Source organism: Chelonia mydas, chromosome 1 (genome assembly GCF_015237465.2).
Source record: "Chelonia mydas isolate rCheMyd1 chromosome 1, rCheMyd1.pri.v2, whole genome shotgun sequence".
NCBI lineage: Eukaryota > Metazoa > Chordata > Testudines > Cheloniidae > Chelonia > Chelonia mydas.
In genome coordinates this window covers 182,973,615-182,995,578 of record NC_057849.1, presented here as the reverse complement: position 1 = coordinate 182,995,578, position 21,964 = coordinate 182,973,615, and the positions used below count along the sequence as shown (strand labels likewise).

Below are 21,964 nucleotides of genomic sequence, written 5' to 3'. Positions count from 1 at the left end.
GATGGAAGAATCCAATGCACCGCTACAGACTAGGGACCGAATGGCTAGGCAGCAGTTCTGCGGAAAAGGACCTAGGGGTGACAGTGGACGAGAAGCTGGATATGAGTCAGCAGTGTGCCCTTGTTGCCAAGAAGGCCAATGGCATTTTGGGATGTATAAGTAGGGGCATAGCCAGCAGATCGAGGGACGTGATCGTTCCCCTCTATTCGACACTGGTGAGGCCTCATCTGGAGTACTGTGTCCAGTTTTGGGCCCCACACTACAAGAAGGATGTGGATAAATTGGAGAGAGTCCAGCGAAGGGCAACAAAAATGATTAGGGGTCTAGAGCACATGACTTATGAGGAGAGGCTGAGGGAGCTGGGATTGTTTAGTCTGCAGAAGAGAAGAATGAGGGGGATTTGATAGCTGCTTTCAACTACCTGAAAGGGGTTCCAAAGAGGATGGCTCTAGACTGTTCTCAATGGTAGCAGATGACAGAACGAGGAGTAATGGTCTCAAGTTGCAATGGGGGAGGTTTAGATTGGATATTAGGAAAAACTTTTTCACTAAGAGGGTGGTGAAACACTGGAATGCGTTACCTAGGGAGGTGGTAGAATCTCCTTCCTTAGAGGTTTTTAAGGTCAGGCTTGACAAAGCCCTGGCTGGGATGATTTAACTGGGACTTGGTCCTGCTTCGAGCAGGGGGTTGGACTAGATGACCTTCTGGGGTCCCTTCCAACCCTGATATTCTATGATTCTATGATTCTATGATATGTTTATTCAGATTCTTAATTTTTACCTTTTTATGATGTTAGAAAATGATGAATATGTTTCTTATTTACTGAATGATGATTCATTTTTTGCTTGTGCTTTGTGTCAAGCTGCATTTGGCTGGAAATTGGAATTCAATTAAAAATGCACAGAAACAGCATTTTAAACTTTTTATTAGTTAAATAAAACTAGGATATATAAGAAAAAAGTAAGTTAATCAAAACCAGTTTTGCATTTAAAACTAACTGATTTATTAAACAAGGGAAGTATTATTTGTAGTTAGTCAATTGAACTGATTGTTTCTGGTCATGATGTTCTTCCAGATTTTCGAGGCAGTAGACCTCATCCTCTCATACCTTAATTTTATGAATCAATTAGAAGAGTAAAAAAACTTCCCAGCTTGTTCAGCTTCCAACTGGTAGCTTAACTTTGAATAGACTAATAACTGAACTGAACTAGCTGAGTAAACTGAAACGAAGAAAAAAAACATTCTCTCTGCAACTGCAGAAGAGGCTACTGCTGTCAAAAGCTGGCTTAGCACTTCAACAAAGTCTAGTTCCAGGTGCTTAGCCAGTGATTTCCACCAGTTCAATAGTTTGACTTTCTTTAAAATTTCAGCAGCAAGTATGTACTACTTGAATATTATTTTTACATAATTGAAATTAATAGATTATAGTAAATTTAGGCCTGAACATATCTGCCATAATTTTAAATTTAAATAATTTATTTTTGAAAATAAATATGTATTTAATTTAAATAAAAAGTATTTGATTTAAATAAAAGTCTAATGTAAATTAAAAATTAATACAATAAAAAGGGTTTTTAAAAAATTAATCCATTTTTATCTGCCATGGTTATTTGTCACTGTACAGATAGCTCTTACTGCTCTCTTGTGTGCACTTTTACCTGGCCCATTAGATTAACTCGTCATTTCCTTTGTGTACCTATCAATTAGCAGAGACCAGGAAAGGTGGTTTATTTACCTGAGAGGGTGGGACAAGTTCATAACATACAGCAGCTTCCCTCAGGCAGAGAACAGCAAGAGATTTCTATCTCTAGTAGTGAATTAGTTTGTCAATCTAGCTGAAGGGGGTGGGGAAGATGGGCAGAGTGAGAAGGAGCAAGTGAAAAAGGATTGGGGAAGTGAGTCCAAACTACAACCGTGAGGCTGCCCTGTTTGCCTTACCCCATTAATTAAAATAATTCAGCTACCGAGCAATCCTACAGGGAAATATTCTGTACGGAGGATAAGGAGAGACCATGAGAGCTACGAAGGGATCTCAACTGTTCATTTTGAGTGTGGGTGAGTACTGTTTTGGTTGTGTCTACAGGGGATGGGTGGAGACTGGAGAGAGGTGAATGTTACACAGGCAAATATCCCAGCCATTTCTGTGTGTCAATGTCCTTTGTTTAGTACAAATCTTAGCCTGTTTATGATCTGGCAGGTACAGTGATAATGCCTCCATACTACAGTGTTGAGACTCACAGGCAACTCCAGAAGTCTCTCTACAATTTCAGGGACAGAAAGAGAATGGAGTTTTGTATCATGATGGCAAAGATTTTTAAAACCAATTTAAAATGGTTTCCATAGATATTGTATATTCTTTGTCCCTAGAATTCAAAGGGGGCAAGTCCTTAGCTTCTACTCTCTACACTGTATGTTTCGAACCCAAGGTACAGATCTGCCAACATCTATAAATTAAACTGCTTGTCCTTGCTTTTAACTCCAAGAGCCTTGGCCCAACTCTCTGATCCTCTGCCTTCTCATTTCCCCCTGTATAGCCCATTCTGCCAATGACACCAGTCTTGACCTGCCTTTGTTTCCTCACACAAATATCTCTGTGCCTTTTTTCCATGCCAGCCTAGGCATAGAACACTCTCTACCACTCACCTAGATGCCACCCCTGCCTTACTTAAACCCCTCTGAAAAATCTCACTTCTTCCGGGAAGTCTGAGAGATGGGAATTTGTATTTAATACTGTACAGTGGAATTACAAAAACTGTATTCCTCAAGAAGTGGGTACAGACTGAATCACTGGCTGATCTTATTGATATAACCTGTTTTACCCCATCCCAGACTATTCCCCTTCTATTTGTTCTCCCCCTCACCTCTTATGTCATGGGTGATTCTAGAGACCTAAAGCTGTTTGGAGCAGGAACTTTGTCTCTCTCTTTAGTGACACACCTTGCACCCTTTGCCAGGGGTGAAATGATAAGCTGGTTGTTCGCAGTGTAGTTGTAGACCTGTTGGTCCCGGGAAATTAGAGAGACAATGTGGATAGGAATATCTTTTACTGGGCCAACTTCTGTTGGTGAAAGAGACAGGTTTTTGAACTTACACGGAACTCTTCTTCGGGTCTTCTTCAGGCCAGACCCGAAGAAGAGCTCTGTGTAAGCAGTTTCTTTCACCAAGAGAAGTTGGTCCAATAAAGATATTGCTTCACTCATCTGTCTCTCTAATAATAAACAGGGCCGTTTGGGCTGAGTATAGGCCATACCTTTTAACACCATTATTAAAACAGTGGAGTGGGAGAGATTTTGGAAGAGGTTGTTGAAGCCAAGAATGTTGCAGCATAACCAAGAGAGGACGCAGGCCCATGCACAGTAGTATAGACAGTCTCTAAAGAAAACGCTAGGTCCAAACTTTGGGAGCGTTCAGATTCAGATTTTGCAAGATGGGCTCATCTCTGGCATTTTATTTTTTATTATTTATTTGTACTGCAGTAGCACTTAGAGGCCAAGGCTCCACTGTGCTTCCATCTCTCTCCACTATACAAACAAATAACAAAGAGACAATTCCTGCCCCAGGGAGTTTGCAATCTGAATAAAGATAATAGACAATCTAAGTAAAGATAATGGGTGGATACTGCAGACAGACAGGGGTGAGGGGTAGCCCAAGGAAATTGTCATGTATGAAATAGTGTATTTACACTGAATAGAGTTCTGAGGTACAGGTGTATTTCTTAGAAGAGTCTGCCAGCTCATTCTATTTCAAGGTGATATGAGCAGTGTTTTCTTTGCAATTATGTAAACTTTGGTTGGGTTTATGCAGCTAGAGTAGCTTCACATTTTGTCCTATTTGTTAGTTCCATTTGATGTGAGATGTTTGAAAGAGATCATCACACAGGGTATGGACGGTTGGGGGGAGGGAGGGAATTTTGTTTCTGCTGGGCTGGGAGTTACTTTTGTAGAGGGGTCTACATGAATGTTTCCAAGGGTTGTTAGTAAAAAAAATGTACAGTGGCTGGAGTGCTAGACAAGTGCTCAGTAAGGAAAAAAAGGAACATTGTCACCCTTCTACTCAGATTTTCTTTGCAAAAATATTCTTAACCCTGTCACTAATGACACCTGAGGTGATTAAAACAGAAAGAACTTTTATAATTTAATTAGCTTTTCACCCTTTGTTCTGTTTCTATGCCATTTACCATTAATTCAATGTTGTCAGTAGAAGTAAACAAGTCACTTTTACTTTCTGGTATTTCTGCTGCATTCCCAGTACTGCCAGGCGGGGGGAAGAAGGGGGTATCTTGGAGGGGAGGAGAGGTCTTTTCAGTGATTTCTTTAAAAAATTGATAAACAGCATTTCTATGTCAGAACAAAATCTAAATCTAGGGTTTAAAGCCTGTTGACAATGTCTCTTTATCAATATTATATGCTATTTCCCCCCTGAGTTTGATTGGATTTTAAGGCCCTTCTCCCTTCAGCTGGATTTAAAAGGGGTTCAGTTCCCCCTCCAAAAAAATTGATTTTGGACATGCCACCAGTTTTTAACTAGCTAAGCTGTTTGGTGACAAAAAGCATCTCCCAGCCCTGCACCATTGCTGAACAGACTACCCCACTGAAAGCGCTGGTGACTCGAGGGGGAAGGAAACACCGTTAGTGGTATCACTGGATGTAACTAAACAGAGATTCAGAGAACCAGAAGGATATGTAGTGGGGAGTCTTTTATTCTCCAGTGAAAAACTGGATTTCGAGCCAGTCAAACAATCAGACTAAAGATGTAGGAAATAAGCGAGAGGGCACCAAAGAGATCAGCCCTTTGCATGGCAGTGCCAGGCAAATTAGAACAATCCTTCACAGTGACATCCAGCTCTCCTATTACTGGCTGCTTCTGCTACGTGTGGGGTTTGGTTTGGCACTTTTGCAACTCTGAACTGATAGTGTTTTTGAAAAGAATAAAAACCTGCAGTAAATGAGAGGTTTGGCATTGGCTGGACTCTGAGGCATAGCTGTGAGTGCCTGGGGTTGGGCTGTCACTCTCTCTCTCTCTCTCTGTGGGTTGGGTGAATGATCTATTGGTGAGCCCTAGCCGGGTGGAACCAGTTTCTGAGGAGTGACAATGGAGTAAGAATAACCTGTTCTACCAGAAAACATTGGGGGCACTGCAGGTGCTTCCTGGGAGAGTCAAGATACTGCTCATGCTTCTGGAGAGGAGGGATGGACTCTGCCTACCCACACAAAGCAAGCCAATGGCTTTCTGTGTGTGTATGTGTGAGGGGTGAAAGGTGGAAAGGATGGGCAGAGCCAGCTCTGGCGTCATGTACACAGTGCTGTTATCCTAGGTGCCCCATAGCAGCTGACGTGCGGGTGGTAGCTGCAATAAAGTAATAATAAAAATACTTTGCCCTACTAGATCACCTTCCTTCTGAGGCTCTCAGAGCACTTCAAAGCTATGAACGAATGAATCCCGCTGTGTGGGAAGGGAGCATCACCCCCATTTTACAGATGGCGACGCAGGCATAGAAATGCTCAGTGACTTACCCAAATTCGCACAAGAAGTCAGTGACAGAGGGGAACAGAGCCTGGGAGTCCTGATTGTTCTCTACTCTAGCCATCAGCCCTCCTTTCCTCACTATTTATTCTGCTTTTATTAGGGAGGTGATGAAAGGGGTGAGAAGAGCAGGAGCAGAGAGGAGGGATCCTTACACTTCTTGTAAATATATGTCAGGCTGGTTCGGAAGGTGCTGAGTAGGGGGGTGCCTGCCAGGCAGCAGGAGAAGGTGCTTACAAAGCAGGGGTGACCCAGTGTCAAACTCTCCACTGCAGTGAGCCTTAGGAAGAGAGGACACACTGGGACTCCAGTCACACAGGCCATTTCATAGGGAAGGTCCGAGTCTAGAGGGATGGTTTCTTCAGAAGAAGGTCTGTCAGGAGTGAGTGACAGAGAGGAGGGTGTGAGCTGAACCAAAGAGGAGAGCTATGTACAGTCAAAGGCGGAGTCCATTAGACAGGGCTTTCCCAGACTTTGCCATTGCTGCTGCCTCTCAGAGAGGAAATGTCTCCCAGAACTAGCTATTCCTGTCTATCCACACCATGTCCATGTATCCTGCAGGCCTTTACCTAACTCATCATAACGGGTCCCGGCCTTACTTTCCTCGTGACATCCCTGCACTTAGGGCAGGCAGGTGTGGCCTTTCTTCACCTTTGGGAGCACGTGTTAACCCTCTATTCACCAACCCCTGGATGGAGTCTATACAGCTCATCACAAGGAGAAATTTGCCTTGCCGTCTCTCTATCCCATGCATTAAATTCACTCATGGGACTAATCTGAAGGTCTGACATAAGTAGCAGGGATGTGACTCAGCCCTAATCTGCACTTAAAATACAGATCAACCTATCTATGTTGCTGAGGGGTGTGAAAAATTCACACCCCTGAGTGCTGTAGTTAATCTGACCTAATCCCCAGTGAGGATGGAGCTAAATTGATGGAAGACCTAGTTTATCACCACTCAGCGACGTGGATTACCTACATTGATGCAAAAACCCCTTCTGTCACTGTAGGAAGCATCTACACTATGGTACTAAGGTGGCACAGCTGTAGCATTGCAGCTGTGCCGTTGCAGAGCCCATAGTGTAGTCATGGTCTGAGACAGGACCCAGAGCTGGCTCTCCTGCGCTGCATCTCAACCACCAACTCCCCTGCCCCCACACCACGTGACTACCCTGGCACTTTGGGATGGCACAGCTCTTCACTATCCTCCCCCCTCCCCATATGCTCTGCGACAGCACAGCCCTTCACTAGCCTCTGGGACTGTCCCTTTTCATCCTGTTCCTGAAGGGAGCCTGCCTCTACACTGGGAGTGCCTCTGCCCCTCCTGCAGGCTAAGGTGAGGTAGTCAGATTCTGGTTTCGATCTCATTCCTTCTCTCCTCTAATGACTCAGCGGTGCCATAAAAAAAACAACAACCCAGAACTATGCAGAACAAAGCAGGTGTTTTAAAACACAGCTTCCTGGGGACACAAAGGTCATGGAGAACTGAGTGTAAAACAGAACGAGTCCTCCATATCCAAGACCCCTGCATTGTGCTCTGGAGAGAGCTCAGTTTTGACCAGAGTGGCATGGTTTTGAGCTCAGCAGACACAGCATTACAAAAAACCCATCATGTGGCTGCTTCACCAAACCACAGGAAAGGCCCCTCCCTTCTGCAACCTGCAGCTACCCTCCCCCCCCCCCGACCCCCATTAAAGTCTGAAGTAAGTACTTCAGTACAGGAGGATGGCCACTGTTCCCCCACCCATCTCCTCAGGCAGCTGGCCTGCTGCTGAGTCTGCACTCCCTCTCTCTTGTCTGAGCCCCACTATTATTCAAGGGTTTCCCCTGTGCGGGGCATCATAGTGCATGTTACGAGTCTGGTAAACCCAGGAGACATGAGATCTTTCCCTGTGGTTTTTGCAGAAGAAGGAATGATCTGATAAGCACTGAGGCTTCCCCTGTAAGCATAGCATGAAGTCACTCCAGAGCAGCCCCTGGGTAAAAGGGAGTAGCTGTGTGACCCAGCCAAGATGATGCTGAGCCCCACCACCATATCCCATGTAGGGATCTGCTGGTGCTTCTGTAAGGGAGCTAAGGTTCATGATTGTAGTGACTGGGGAGGTGGTGGTGGGTGGATGTGGATAAGGACTTTTTTTTTTTGCACCTGGAAAAGGGGTTTCCATGTCAGGGCTTGGACTGGTTCTCATTTACCCAAACCTGCTCTCCCCTCCCTACAATAAGCACAATTGAACATTACTGCTGCTTGTTTAAGCATTGCACTAACAGGGAAAGTCGAGTCTGGTGGGGGACTGAGGGGAAGGGAGGACATGGGGAAACAGCTCTGACTACAAATCAAGCTCCTGCTCTGATATCCTGGAGCAGATTCTCTAGCCTCAAACTGCTCACCTTACCTATCACAGATTCTCCATACTGGGTAACTCCCAGGAATGCACAACCAGTTGCTTATACCATGGGATATCCATACTTCAGCTAATTGAACTAACCCCTGGGGAAATAGTATGCCTAGGGATCCACCCCCTGGGATTTCCAAGGAAATCCTGTGGGATTATCTAAACCAACCACTGGGGAATGAGAGTCTGAGGTCTGATAAACTGATGATGTGGAACCCACTCTGGGAATTAACTCAGACACAAAGCTGGGTTTAAGGGGAGTTAAGGTTGCTATCAGTAACTTCAGAGGGGGAAATATCACAAGAACATGGTCTTTGTCCCCAAAACTAACATACAGACCCCACAAATTCACTGCTAAGGTTCAGTTTACAAGGAATGCAAACACGACAAGGTCCGGAAATGCAAAGGTAAGGCAGCCAAACAACAGCAACTCTGGACCAGCCCCTCCAGAACACCAGCCAGCCACTTTCCCCTTGTCTGATAGTTCCCCCATGGCACAGCCACTTGTGGGTCTGGGATTTGTTTTTGCAGTAGTACTAGCTTTGGAGACTTGGACTTGGGTCAGGTCATTGAGGACTGCTGCTTGGCAGAAGACCTAGTCCACAGAAGGACTCTTCAGAAGAGAAGGTATAGAAATAATACCCAGCCTCTGGAGCACGATTCATTATATTGATTGACAGTTGCCTGTGTGCTCCGTGCTGTGTGGCTAGAGAGGAAGACACACACTCTACCCATTCTCAAGCAGACAGAGACGGTACAGTGCAGACTTATATGATACCCAGTCATGGTAGGGCCCAATCTACCCTGGTTGAGTGCAGGTCCCTCCTTAGTACCAAGAGAAGCATTTCTCTGATGAGGGAGATTGACCATATTTGTTTGTTTTTTGTGTCTCTCTCTCTAGTTCTGGTGACTGCCCAGGCACTCACAGTGAACACACGTGTCAAGGAAGTAAAGGTAGCACAAGGAACTAACGCCACCCTCCCATGTGAATTCCAGACCTCTGCTGCCACCAGCAACGCAGACTTCGCTGCCTGGAGCAAAATATCTCCGTTGGTAAATCACAAGATGCATGCAAGCATATTGGGGATGACGGAAATGCGGATATCAAAGGGCCTCAGGCCTCTTTTTGATCTGTGGTGGAGGGTGAAGAGGCCTTCTGGGCTCTTTTTGTCAAGAGACCAGGGGTTGAGGTCTTGGTTGTCATCCTGACTCTGCCACAGACACTCATTATGCGACCACAGGCAAGCAAATGGGCCTCCATGGTTCTCCCAGACTGCTGAAGGATTGTGGGGAAGGAGCAGGAAGGCATCTTTGTAGCCTCGGGGTGGGGGGGAGGGATGGATTTAAGTGGCCTTCAGGGAACTATGGGACTCTTTTTTGCCCCAGTATGTTGGGGGGGGGGGGTGAAGAGGCCCCTGCAGGATATGGGGATGAAAGTCTCCAGGCATTCTCCTTGGCCTCTGGGGCACAGGATATGAGGGTATCTTTAGGAAACTAGGGAAGGGTAGGCCATCTGCTTTTTTCCAGTTCCTGCTCCTCTTAGAATGTGCCAGTCTGTAGTGTTAGCTTGAGGACACACATAGCAGAAAATAAGTTTGCTGTTTGGTGTCTCCTTCTCTATTACAGGAAGATGTTGTCACAAGGTATTTTGATGGCTTTGCGCACTATGGTCAGGGTTACAAAGGCCGTCTGCAATTCCATGGCACTGCAGTCACAGATGTCAGCATCACCCTCCAGGGGGTGACCATGGCAGACAATGGAACTTACAAATGCACTGTCCAAGTGCGCGAAGATCTCCCCCATGCCTCTGCAGAGATAGATCTTTTGGTCCTTGGTAAGCCACTCTACACCCTGAGATAGTACAGATCCAGTGCCGCAGCTCAGTGACAGACAGCACTATGCAACAAGCAGGAAGTGATGTTGGTGGGAGTACTCTACCCCCTCAGTTAGCACTGATCCAATGCTCCACAGCAATAAGAGAGGGAGCCAATGCCAGATATTTCAGAAGAAAGCATATGCCATCCCCATCATGCACATCACTATACTATGCTGTACACCAAGGATAGGTTATCCTTTGATGATGGTGGAGGGGAAGTAACGTATATGTCCAAACGTCTTATGATTAACTCCTGAACTTGGGTGGATGTGGGAGGGAAGGACAAAGAGTAACAAAGTAGTGGGAGAGGCCAGAATTTGTTCTAATTCTTGTAAGAAAATGGTATGAGAGAGACCAGTTCCGGCCTGGGAGGAAAAAACACAGCTGCAGAAGATGATTGCAGGGATGTATAGAAAGAAATCTCAGCAGACCTCTCTGTATAACTGTGCCACACTGCATCTGCTTAGGCCATTCTCCCTTCTTTGCCTCTAGTGGCTCCATCCAAGCCGGAGTGTAAAGTCATAGGGACACCAGAATACGGACAGACCATCAACCTGACCTGCAACTCTCAACAGGGGTCTCCAAAACCTGAGTATACCTGGCAAAGCTTCAGCGTACTGAACCAGCCCCGACCACTGGTGTCAGCATCAGGTACGTGAGATGCAAGGAGGCCAGGCCATGGTACTTGCTGCAGTTTGGGAGTTGAAACATTTTGGATTGAGGATTCACAGTGCTTTTAGGCCTTCTGAGAAGGTCCTTTAACAAAACAGGACTTTAAAAGGTTATCCTCCAAGGGTGAGACACACCTGTGAGTATCTGGGTGGCTGTCTGGAGCAGCGACGGGCAGTGATGCTTTCACCTCTAGGTCACCGATTCAAGCCCAGCCGAGAGCCAACCAAAGTAATTATTTCCTAATGACCATTTGTAACCAGCAAAGCATTTCACACAGTCCCCCCCGCCCACGGCAATTTCTCTTAGTGGACCTGTCTATACCCTGCCACAACTGACACTAATCAGCCCTCTTATTGATGCTTACAGGAGTGAGGCTAAGGAACAAACTGGCCATGTTTCAGAGTAGCAGCCGTGTTAGTCTGTATTCACAAAAAGAAAAGGAGTACTTATGGCATCTTAGAGATTAACAAATTTATTTGAGCATAAGCTTTCGTGAGCTACAGCTCACTTGATCGGATGCATCCACGGAGGCCGAACTTTTCCACTCCGAGAGGTAACCGCCCAGCTCAGGGCTGAGAGCGGGTGGGATGGAGGCTGTCAGGACAGTAACTGTCATTAGCACGATAGTCACTTTATTTTAAAATAGCGTCAGAACAAAAGGAGTGATTAAGCTCCTGAGAAGTGGGAGCAGGGAGGGATGTCTCTAAAGGAGATGGGGGTGCAGTAGTCTCTCACATGCAGTCAGTCAGCAAGAGATAGCAGTGTATAACAGGCCCTTAGGCGTTATTGCCAGAAACTGCCGTGTGTTTCTTGACCAGCTCCACAATGTAGAGTGGTTCTGTGTTTCAACCTGCCAGTCGTGGTTTCAGATCCAGTGCCGTGGTGTGGGTGCACAGATGAGCTGAATATGATCCTAGCTAGGTAGGGCACTCACATTTTACTCTCTGAAAATTGCTTGAGCTAATACCAAGGAGAAACTCCACATGAAATCTCTTGGTTTCAGAGTAACAGCTGTGTTAGTCTGTATTTGCAAAAAGAAAAGGAGTACTTGTGGCACCTTAGAGACTAACCAATTTATTTGAGCATAAGCTTTCGTGAGCTACAGCTCACTTCATCGATGAAGTGAGCTGTAGCTCACGAAAGCTTATGCTCAAATAAATTGGTTAGTCTCTAAGGTGCCACAAGTCCTCCTTTTCTTTTTATGAAATCTCTTGTTCACTTGACTGGCCACTGGGTGGTGCCCCTGCCTCAGACATGGCAGCTTTTGTCTTCGCTACCACAATGTATTTTCTTAAAGAGATCAGACCACTCTGAACTTTTCTGCCTGCATTATTCTCCTCCCCAGGGGCAGGAGTTTGTTCTAGTCTCCTTGCATTTGGTACTAATTTTCAGGGAAATGCTGTCCATTAAGGGTGCAGATGGAATTTCTCCCCCTGGGATTTAGGGCTGACGCTGGGAGGCTATAAAAGGAGTAGGGCTGTCAGGGCAGCCGCAGCCCTGAGCTGCTGGAATGTGTGTGTTGGGGTAATGCCGCAGGGTATGTGGAATTTCTTTGGAATCCATCCAGTCTCACAATGATGGGACACTTCCTGTTTTTCTTATCTGCCCTACGTCTTTCCAACTTGGCTCATAGGGCAGGCTATTTATTTACAGATGTTTAAATTTTCCCAGGAATTTATCAGTGTTTATTACAAAAAATTAAAAACAGGTAAAATCAGTGCAGTAAAATTAAGTTCAGTTTTCCGGGTAAATATTGGGGTAAACCTGACTCTCTGTTCCTGGTTTGTTTGTCTGAACCTTTCAAGAAACAATTATGTTCTAAAACTCAGATTCTTATTAATTGTACATTTTAGTATGTTAGAAAATGGTGAATGATATATTCCACTGTAATTTATTAATTAACTTTTTGTTCATGATTTGTGTCAAGCTGCATTAGGATTGTAACTGGAATTTATTTAAATGCACAACTGCATATAAAATGTATTTTTATTGAACAAAACAAGCTCTTAATAAAGTACATGATCTACTGTGCCACATTTATAAAACTTGACCTCAAAAGCTAAGATGTTTTCCTACAATTCTTTCTTTAAATAGAAAAGTAGCCTTTAAAAAAAAAACTTTTTAAACAAAATCCAAATTAATAAAATATATTTTTAAAAAAGTTTAAAAAAATAGATTTTTATCTGCTCTGACATTAGTGCTTGGGTTATGGCTCTTCTCTGGAAGGAGAAATGGCAGGTAAGCAAGCAGTGATCTCTCCTTTTAGAGCAGAAAGCTGAGTCCAGGGAGTTCTGGCACTTTTAAAATTGTGTGAAATTTTTTTGGTAAAAAACAAATAATGGATTTTGTAAAACCCACAAATATTTAGGTTAAAAAAGATTGGTAAAAACTGGAAATGAAGGGCCTTAGTCATAGGACATTTATTCTCTACTCTATTCATTTTGGGGGTTACAACGCAGCACTGCACTATAGCGTTGAAAGCTGTAAACATTGTGATGCCAAAAAAATGACAGCCTAGACAGGGACACTGAGAAAAGGGCCCGGGAGAAAACTAAGTCATCACTGATAATGTTTGGAGATGACACAAAAGTTGGACAGGAGAGGTAAATAATGAAGAAGACAGGTCACTAATTCAGAGTGTTCTGGATCATTTGGTAAACTGGGTGCAAGCAAACAATATGAATTTTAATATGGCTAACTGTAAACAGATACATTTAGGAACAAAGAATGTGAGTCAGACTTGCAGGATGAGGGACTCTATCCTGGGAAGTAGGGACTTAAAAAACTTTGGGATTTGTGGTGGATAATCAGCTAAACATGAGCTCCCAGTATGCTGCTAGGGCCAAAAGGGCTAATGCAATCCTTAAATGCATAAACAGCAAATCTCAGGTAGGAGTGGAGAGGTTATTTTACTCTGTTTCCCACTGGTGTGACTGCTGCTGGAATACTGTGTCCAATTCTGGTGCCCTCAATTCAAGAGGGATGTTGATAAACTGGAAAGGGTTCAGAGACAAGTCATGAGAATGATTAAAGGATTAGAAAACATGCCTTATAGTGATTGCATCCGATGAAGTGAGCTGTAGCTCACAAAAGCTTATGCTCAAATAAATTGGTTAGTCTCTAAGGGGCCACAAGTACTCCTTTTCTTTTTGTGAATACAGACTAACATGGCTGCTACTCTGAAACCTGAGCTCTTTGAGTCTATCTATTTAGCTTAACAAAGAGAAGGTTAAGGGGTGACTTGATTACAGTCTGTAAGTACCTACATGGGGAAAAAATATTTAATAATGGGCTCTTCAGTCTAGCAAAGAAAGATATAACATGATCCAAAAGGTGGAAGTTGAAGCTAGACAAAAATACATCTTATTTCCAGTCTGAACATAACGCTTAGAATAATTAACCATTGGAATAATTTACCAAGGGTCATGGTGGATTCTTCATCACTGACAATTTTTAAATTAAGACTGGATGTTTTTCTGTAAGATCTGCTCTAGGAATTATGTTGGGGAAGTTCTCTGGCCTGTGTTACACAGGAGGTCAGAGTAAATGGTCCCTTCTGGCCCTAGAATCTATGGCTCTGTGAAAACAACATGTATGTGAGAGAGCTGTGGTGCCAGATGATGTGCTTAAATATAGTTACCAAGCCCACTTTAAAAACAGATGGTTGACAGGGGCCATCAGAGAAAAAAACGGAGTTGCCATTTAGGTGTAAAAAGGGAAACAACCTGAATAAAACTAAGTTTATACAGAAGAAATGATAAGCTCTAATTCATAGTACTGAGCTCCACTAGCTCAAGGGAGGAGATGTGCAGCCTCATAGCACACCCTGCCAAATACATGATTTCTCCCCACGGATTGTTTATACAGCCTGATCTACCTTTGCCTTACTCTACCAGGCCATCGTTCCCCACTAGCTCCCTTTACTGGCAAATAATTATGGCATTGTGACATCCTGAAAGCTGGTGGGTTGAAAAACTGTTACAAGACTAGTGTGTTAGCTCTTCAAACGGCCATTTCTCTGAGCAAGCTGCTCTCAGCTGCCATACTCCTCCTGACAGTGATAACTTTTGTGACAAAGCATACAAGGCTGCTGGCCATGTATAAAAGAGCAAGACAAACCTTTGCTGAACATTCACTTGCCATTAGCCCCACCCACAATTGCAGGGCTGAAAACAGCTGAACCTTAAATGTATTGCCAGTAGCCAAAGGCACGTTTCTATTTAGCCTTCCTTATGTCTCCCACTAAGAACCATGTGGAGGCCAAACTAATTTCACACAAGTCACAAAACCAGTCAAAAACTGTAACAACGTTTGGTCATTCCCAACTTGGGCTGGATTTGAAGGGGCAATTTAGATGTGAAGGGCTCCTTTCCCCAGTCCCTTCCTTGACCTAATCCTCTACAAATTCTTTTATATTTTGGGTTTGTATTTTGGACCAGGACAACAGATAACTCTGAAGAACATCTCTGCAGACACCTCCGGCTTTTACATTTGCACTGCCACTAACAGCGTTGGACAGGAGTTCTGCAACATGACAGTCTCCATTGTACCTCGTAAGATGCTACTGGCTGCTTGGCTGGGTTGGGCAATGGGGAGGGGGGAAATGTATTCACAGACTAAATGTAGGCAAGGGACTGAAGATGAGTGTACCCCTACCCCTCCAAGAACAGCCCTGTTTCATATCTCCAAAACGAATTCCACTGCCCTGCTTGAAGTGCTCACATTTAGACTTGTCTGTAATAGCGAATAATATTAAGGCTGTATCTAATTAGATATGGGCCTGAGACACAAAGTTAAGATCTGAACTTGATCAGAGTAGGGGGGGTGTGGTCTGTCTCCATCTCTGTTGAATCAATCACTCCTGTGGACCTGTCCCTGCTACCCATTGGTTCAGTGCGGAGTCAAGAACAGTTGCTACAAGTGAAAGGATGTCCAGATCCACCATTAAGTGTCTGGGACCCCCAGAAGGGTGGTGGGGTTTGGTCTCTGCTGGGTGTGAATCTGACCTGATTTGAAGTCATTCTTAATGCACGCAGGTTTGTTTTGTCAACCCTGCTGTGACTGTGTTTGGTCTTTCCCTCCATAGCATCCATGAACATTGCCCTCTATGCTGGAGTCATTGGTGGTGTAGTTGGTGCAATCATTGTCATTGGGATTTTGGCCTACTGCTGCTGCTGCCGGGGCGACAAGGACTACGAGATGACGTGAGTGCCTTTCCCCAGAAGAGTAGGTGGGCTATGTGAGGGACTCTGTGAGAGGTAGAATGTGCTCTCATCTTCTCTCTGCAGCATCGATGCACGACGGCTGGTGGAGAGGGACAATGAGGTGGAAAATTAGCTTATGATGCATAGGTTTTATTGATTGCAAAGGTGAACGACTTAACCCAGGAGAGGAGAAGGCATTGTGCAGTCCCATCTTTGCCACTGCAGTTTGCCTCTTAGTTCTCCTTTACCACACTGGGTCTGCTCTTATGGGCTCCTTTGTGATCGTTGGTGCATGATGTCCCTTAAGCACCATACAGGGTGCAGGACTGAGCTAACAAGCCCAAGGAACCAATCAGGAACCACCTGTGGGTATCTGAAGTTCAGATCCGTTACCTCATTTCTCCCCAGCCTCTGCAATTTCTGTTCTTGGGGGTCTGAGTCACCCTAGCCGCTCATACTCTTCAATCCAAAAATGAGGAAAGGGTCACCTCTCCTGTAGGGAGTGCTTTGGAGAGCTCACAGATACTCCAGTCTTTGCCTCTCTAAACAAGTGCTGTAGGAAATGGGAGAAGGCTGTTCACAGCTACTCCAGCCCCAGCAAGAAGGAGTGTGGGCCAGTGGTTCTCAAACTGAAGTCCAGAGAACATTCCCAGGTGACCTGTGGAGCCACCTCTGTCCCAGCGGTGAAAAATATTCAGAATGTAAGTTAATTAAAACCAGCTAACATCTCTATCTATCTCTGGATAATGTTTTAGTGAGCCAGAAGAGAGTGAGAAGGAGCCTGTCAGGATTCGGGGACCAGCTGAAGAAGAGGTGGAGGAGGAGGAGGAATATCGGACAAGAAGCAGGCCACAGATGCCACCCACCAACACACCCCGGCTAGATATTTGAGGCATAGTCACTCCCAGAATAGGAAAGGCAAGGAAGAGGGGACTGATTTAAGAAACATTGTTTACTCCCGACTGCTCTGATCTCTGGTGTAGCTTAGACTGCGAGCTTCCAGGGTCTGGAGTCCATTTCTCTAAATCCTCCTGGGAAGTTGTTGGATCATATTAAAGAAGTTCTGTATTAAAATCACAAATGAGTTTGATTCCCCATAGTTTAAATTCCAGGGTATTACTAATTAAGAGGTCTCTTGGTTTTTGGTACTGTTTCTCTCCCTCTGTGTGTGAAACTTGCAAGCTGCTAATTGTGTTAGTACATTCTAAGACAGAGTCTGTTCTCAAAGCAATTCACAGAGACTCAAAGCAATACTCTAACAACAGAAACAGCACCCAGAGACTCCCCGCCCTTTTGTTGTATTAACAATTGTGATTAAAATAGAGATAGAGGATGTATGTGGATGGATGCTTGGTGTGGATAATAACTGAATGATCAGGGAGGTGCCAGCCTAAGAATCCAGTGTCCATCGGCTGAAGAAGGCGTCAAGTGGAAATAACCAGAGGACCCCCGGAGGGCAGACTGGAATCCACCCAACAGCCTCAAGAATGGGAGAACCAAAGAACAAGATAACATCTTGGAGCCGTCAGGAATGTGCCATCTGCTGATTGATTCAGCAACAGCATGATGCAGCAATTCCCATAGACTGGCATAGGAAGAAATTCCTATAAAAATAGACTCTAAAAAGTAAGAACTTTGGGGTCTGATTCTGCAAACCAACTTCCAGGAGCATCAGATGAGCATCTGACAAGGCCCTGCTCCCTCCTCATGTCCAGGCCACCTGGCCAGTGGCTTCGCATGAGCAACTCTAAGGCTGGTAACTATGATAACAACTTTGCAGAACGGTGTGTGTGTGTGTGTGTGTGTGTGTGTGTGTGTGTGTGTGTGTGTGTGTGTGTGTGTGTGTGTGTGTGTGTGTGTGTGTGTGTGTGTGTGTGTGTGTGTAAATATGAGATTGAATGGAATGTTATAGCTATAACTAACTGCTTACTATGATAACAACCTTGCAGAACCTGTGTGTGTGTGTATGTATAGGAATGAATGTGTGGATAAAGATGAGATTGAATGGAATGTTACAGCTGTAACTAACTGCTTACTATGATTCTTTCTGTATTCACAATAAATGTGGTATTTTGCCTTTTTCCCTTTAATAAGATCCTGCTGGTTTTTATTTTATTGGTACAACAAAGTGCCTAATGCACAGTAGGCACCACTCTAAATAAATAAGTAAATAAGACACTATGTGGAACCAAAACTTATTTCCCAGCACTAGAACCCCTGACTCACCCACTGTAACCCACCTTTTTGCAGAAGGGGCCATGTCAGGTTTATTTGGAGAGCAACGGGTAAATCCCTCAATGCAAATTACTCTGTATCATCAGATCCATGGAAGATTTCAGCTTCATTAATTGGGGCTCACTGGGAAAGGGCAGACTGGTTAACTTGGGTACTCTGGTAAATGCCACAGGTTTCAGCCAATAGCATGCACTGTATTAGGCCACCGGGCACAAGCACAGTGGCATTACCCAGTATCAGATTGTTTTAACTTTAATTTGATTTTGAGAAGCAGGCTAGTTTAGAAAATGTCAGGTTTCTTCTTAAGCTTTCACTAAACGGGGCTTTTGTATATAATCAAAAATATGTAACAAAAATATAGAACATGATTGCAGCTGATCGTCAGGAGCCTCCGCTAGGAACAGCTATTGCATTGGTACTAATGGGATGTCTAAAAACAGCAGAACTGACCATTTGATCTTACTTTTTGTACTTGCAAAGCTTTTTGGTACTGTATAGGCATTGTCTGCAGCAGCTGGACTCTAATCCATAATTGGCAGCTGGGAGGTCTAACAGCCAATTCTTCACCACCTCACTCCATTTGCCTCTGCACAGAACAGACCTGTTCCCTCCCAAAGGGATTCTAACTGTGCATTTTCATGTCCCATCCCAGAGTCCTCTATCCTCTACTTACTCCCCCACCCCAGCAACAGAAGGGGCAGACAGTGGACCGTCTTCCCTTCACACATGTAGTCGTCAGGGGAAGGGAGAAAACATGGCAGTTAGTATCAGAGGGGTAGCCATGTTAGTCTGCATCCACAAAACCAACGAGGAGCCCGGTGGCACCTTAAAGGCTAACAGATTTATTTGGGCATAAGCTTTCGTGGGTAAAAAACCCACTTCTTCAGATGCATATGGGTTTTTTACCCATGAAAGCTTATGCCCAAATAAATCGGTTAGTCTTTAAGGTGCCACCGGACTCCTCGTGGTTAACATGGCAGTTGGATCTTTTCACAGAGAAGGCTAGAAGAAAAATATTCTAATTTTTATTCTAGTGCTGCTTGAAGGAAGTAAAGTACAGATCAATGCACTCAGCACAGAGTATCAGTGTCCCATACTATACTCAAAACTGTCACACATTCCTTCTCCCACCAGCAGGTTAGGGACTACCCTCAAACTGGCATTTGCAAGTCCCAAAAAGATAGCTCTTCGTTTCCCCATCACTGTTCTCCTGTCTCCTGCTTATGACACAAGTGATAGTCTCGTATTTTCCAAAAGGCTTTTACAATATTAATTTTTGTATTGAGCTAGTTAAATTCTGTTTTTAAAAAAATCTGATACAAATGTTTTTTTTATTGACACAGTGTTATCCCTTTAATATTGTATTGTTCCTCTGCCTTCAGTGACTTTGCAGAACTCACAACAGCTGCTCAAGGAAACGTAGCCACTGGTAAAAGAACAATCATCTAAAAAATAAGAGAAGGCACATCAGAACAACACTGAAAGTCTCCCAATTTTTTCTAACATTTGAATATTGTACAGCATCTGGGTCCTAAATCATGTAAATCAGAATAGGGCCTTTCTTTTGACATTTATTTTATATCTGATACTCAGCAGAAATTTACAATTTACTCTTTGCAATTATTGGATCGTAAGTGTACCTACTACAGCTGTTTTCAAAATATGTACAAAACCACCTCCTTGCACTGAAGAAGTAAAAGTCTAACTCAGAAATGTTCAGTTCAGATGCATGACAGCCAGAGACATCAGACATGGGCATAATATAGGAAGGCTTCACTTAAAAGTGGGTTTTAAAGGAGAGAATTGCAGAAAGGGTGTTGCACACAGGAACTGGGAAACCATTCCAAGCACAAGGTGCATAAAAAGGCATGAAGCTGAGAAGAGATGCCAAAAGTGTTTTAGGATACAGAGGCACGTAGAAAGAAGAGGTGGCTTAAGAAGAAAGAGGAGCAGAACTATAGGTGAGACAGAGTTACAAAGAACCTACAAGGTCAAGAGAAAGTATCTGAATTTGATGCAGTGGGCCAGGAAGCCAATGAAGGAACTAAAGAAGGAAAACTACAGCAGTAGCATTTTGCATACAGTTACAATAGTCAAACAATGACCAAAGCTCGCAGCAATGATTTAGCAGTAGAGGGCAGAATCTGGAGGCCACATTTTAGGGATATTGGGGGGAGGGGAGTAGCAACAGGATCCAGTGAGTCTGGATGGAGCAAGGCACAAGCAAGGGGAGAAAAAGGAGTTGAAGGCAAAGCTGTGAGGCTGACGGACTGGCTGTAATGGTTTGAACTGTTATATTAAACTGCAGTTTTCCTTTAAGTGAATTTGCCATTGTAATGTTTCTGTTCATGGGCAACAACTGTTTACAACTGCCTTTTCAACAATAAAGAATGCTGCAAATTATATAACAAGCTATCTGTGTACTTTGGCATTGCCTCCCGAGGAAGAAAAGCGATCTGTCCCATTGCTGCTCCAGACCTCGTCACCACTCCATTTCCCTCAGACAGACTGTAGAAAAGTGCCCTCACCGTTGGTGCGCCCCTTCCTGGCTGGGCAGGGCATCACAGACTCTCCGTGTCTAGTGCCCCCTGCCAACAGCCGTTCATGCCGATTGATGGTCCGCTTCTTCTTGTAACTTGGCCCTCTACCAAAGTCACTTACATGTTCCCCACCTTCTGGGGTATCAATGTCCCAAATGGACAGTGTCCCAGGTGACACTAGACAGCCATATGATGTCTTCTGCCCCTTCAAGGATCCTCTTCCTCTCCACTCTCTTGTCAGAGCACTGGCCCTACAGCTTCTCCCTGGAGTCTCTTAGGGTATGTCTACACAGCAAAGCAAAACCCACAGCTGGCCTGTGCCAGCCAACTTGGGCTCAGGCTGTGGGGCTGTTTCATTGCTGAGTAGAGTTCCAGGCTCAGGCTGGAGCCCAAGCTCTGGGACTCTCCCACTCCACAGGGTCCTGGAGCGCAAGTACCAGCCCAAGCCCAGAAGTCTACACAGCAATGAAACAGCCCCACAGCTGGAGCCCCACGAACCCGAGTCAGCCAGCACAGACCAGCTGCGGGCGTCTAGTTGCTGTGTAGACATATTAACCAACTCAAACGTGAAACAAATCACAACACAACAAAAACAACTTCTCCCCTCTACCCCCCCAAGCTTGAACTTTTAATCCATCCTGGGTCTTCCCCACTTCTCTGTTCTTTTGCAGAACACTGACTCAGAGGGTGTCTCCCTGGAGTCTTACCCCTAGTCTGGATCCTCAACTCCAAGGCAATCTGCCTGGGAGTTGGCACTGTCTCAGTTCCACTTTTAGGAGTCTCCTTTAGCCCTGCTGTCCTCTACCATCAGGGACCATCCCAGGATGTAAACTCCCTTCCAAAACTTTTTTCAGTGAGTGCTCTCTCAGCTGTTTGTGCAAACCCCTCACTCTCTCGGTTGGGTCCAATGATTATGAAAGTCCATCTGATCCCCAGCTGAGGAGGATCAGCTGGTACGGTAGCTGATTATCACAAGCAAGACTGAGCCTGACTCCCCTTAAAGGCCAGCCAACCTATCACATAGGTCCATTGCTCTCCCTGTGCTGAAGAGGGCCCTTTGGCTCTAGTGTGGACTCACTCATGCAGGTTCTGAACTGGAGAACTCAACAGAAGAGCAAGACAGTTGCCAGCAGTATATTTGTGGCTGCTTGGACACAAGGTAGTTTTAGCCTTTAAAATAGTTTAACTTTACTATATTTCTTTTCCCATGTTCTTGCTCTTAGCTTCTGCTCCACACTAACAATGCTTTGCCTGAAGTGAGCAGAAACCAGCCACACAAGAAACTAAGGTCACAGTTCTGAGATCATATTTTTAAGTAAGATCTCACAGAAGCAGCAATACTTGTTCAAGATGCTGAAAATAAATTCCATATTTAATTCCACAGTTGCCAGATGACTAAGCAAAAAATGAATCATGAGTAAGGCTACGAGTCAGTCATGGAGGTCACGGATTCCATGATTTTATGAGACCTCTGCAACTTGATCTCGGTCAGGGACTGTGCAGCGCTTCAGCTCTAGCCCT

General features: G+C 44.6%; 1 protein-coding gene across 2 annotated transcripts; it reads left to right on the top strand.

Annotated features, from left to right (window-relative positions):
- The first annotated feature begins 1,730 nt into the window (after positions 1 to 1,730).
- On the top strand, positions 1,731 to 20,291 carry GPA33 (glycoprotein A33). 2 transcript variants are annotated; one of them, XR_006288029.1, is made up of 8 exons: positions 1,731 to 2,055; positions 8,818 to 8,969; positions 9,543 to 9,750; positions 10,285 to 10,443; positions 14,904 to 15,017; positions 15,551 to 15,668; positions 16,424 to 16,709; positions 17,812 to 20,291. XR_006288029.1 is itself a non-coding variant. In XM_043538437.1 (7 exons), the coding sequence occupies exons 1-7, from the start codon at positions 2,013 to 2,015 to the stop codon at positions 16,557 to 16,559; spliced, it is 930 nt and encodes a 309-aa protein (XP_043394372.1). In that variant the 5' UTR covers positions 1,731 to 2,012; the 3' UTR covers positions 16,560 to 16,774. The 2 variants fall into 2 exon arrangements, 1 of the variants encoding a protein (XP_043394372.1); XM_043538437.1 differs by lacking the exon at positions 17,812 to 20,291 and having other exon boundaries at positions 16,424 to 16,774.
- Positions 20,292 to 21,964: the final 1,673 nt, after the last annotated feature.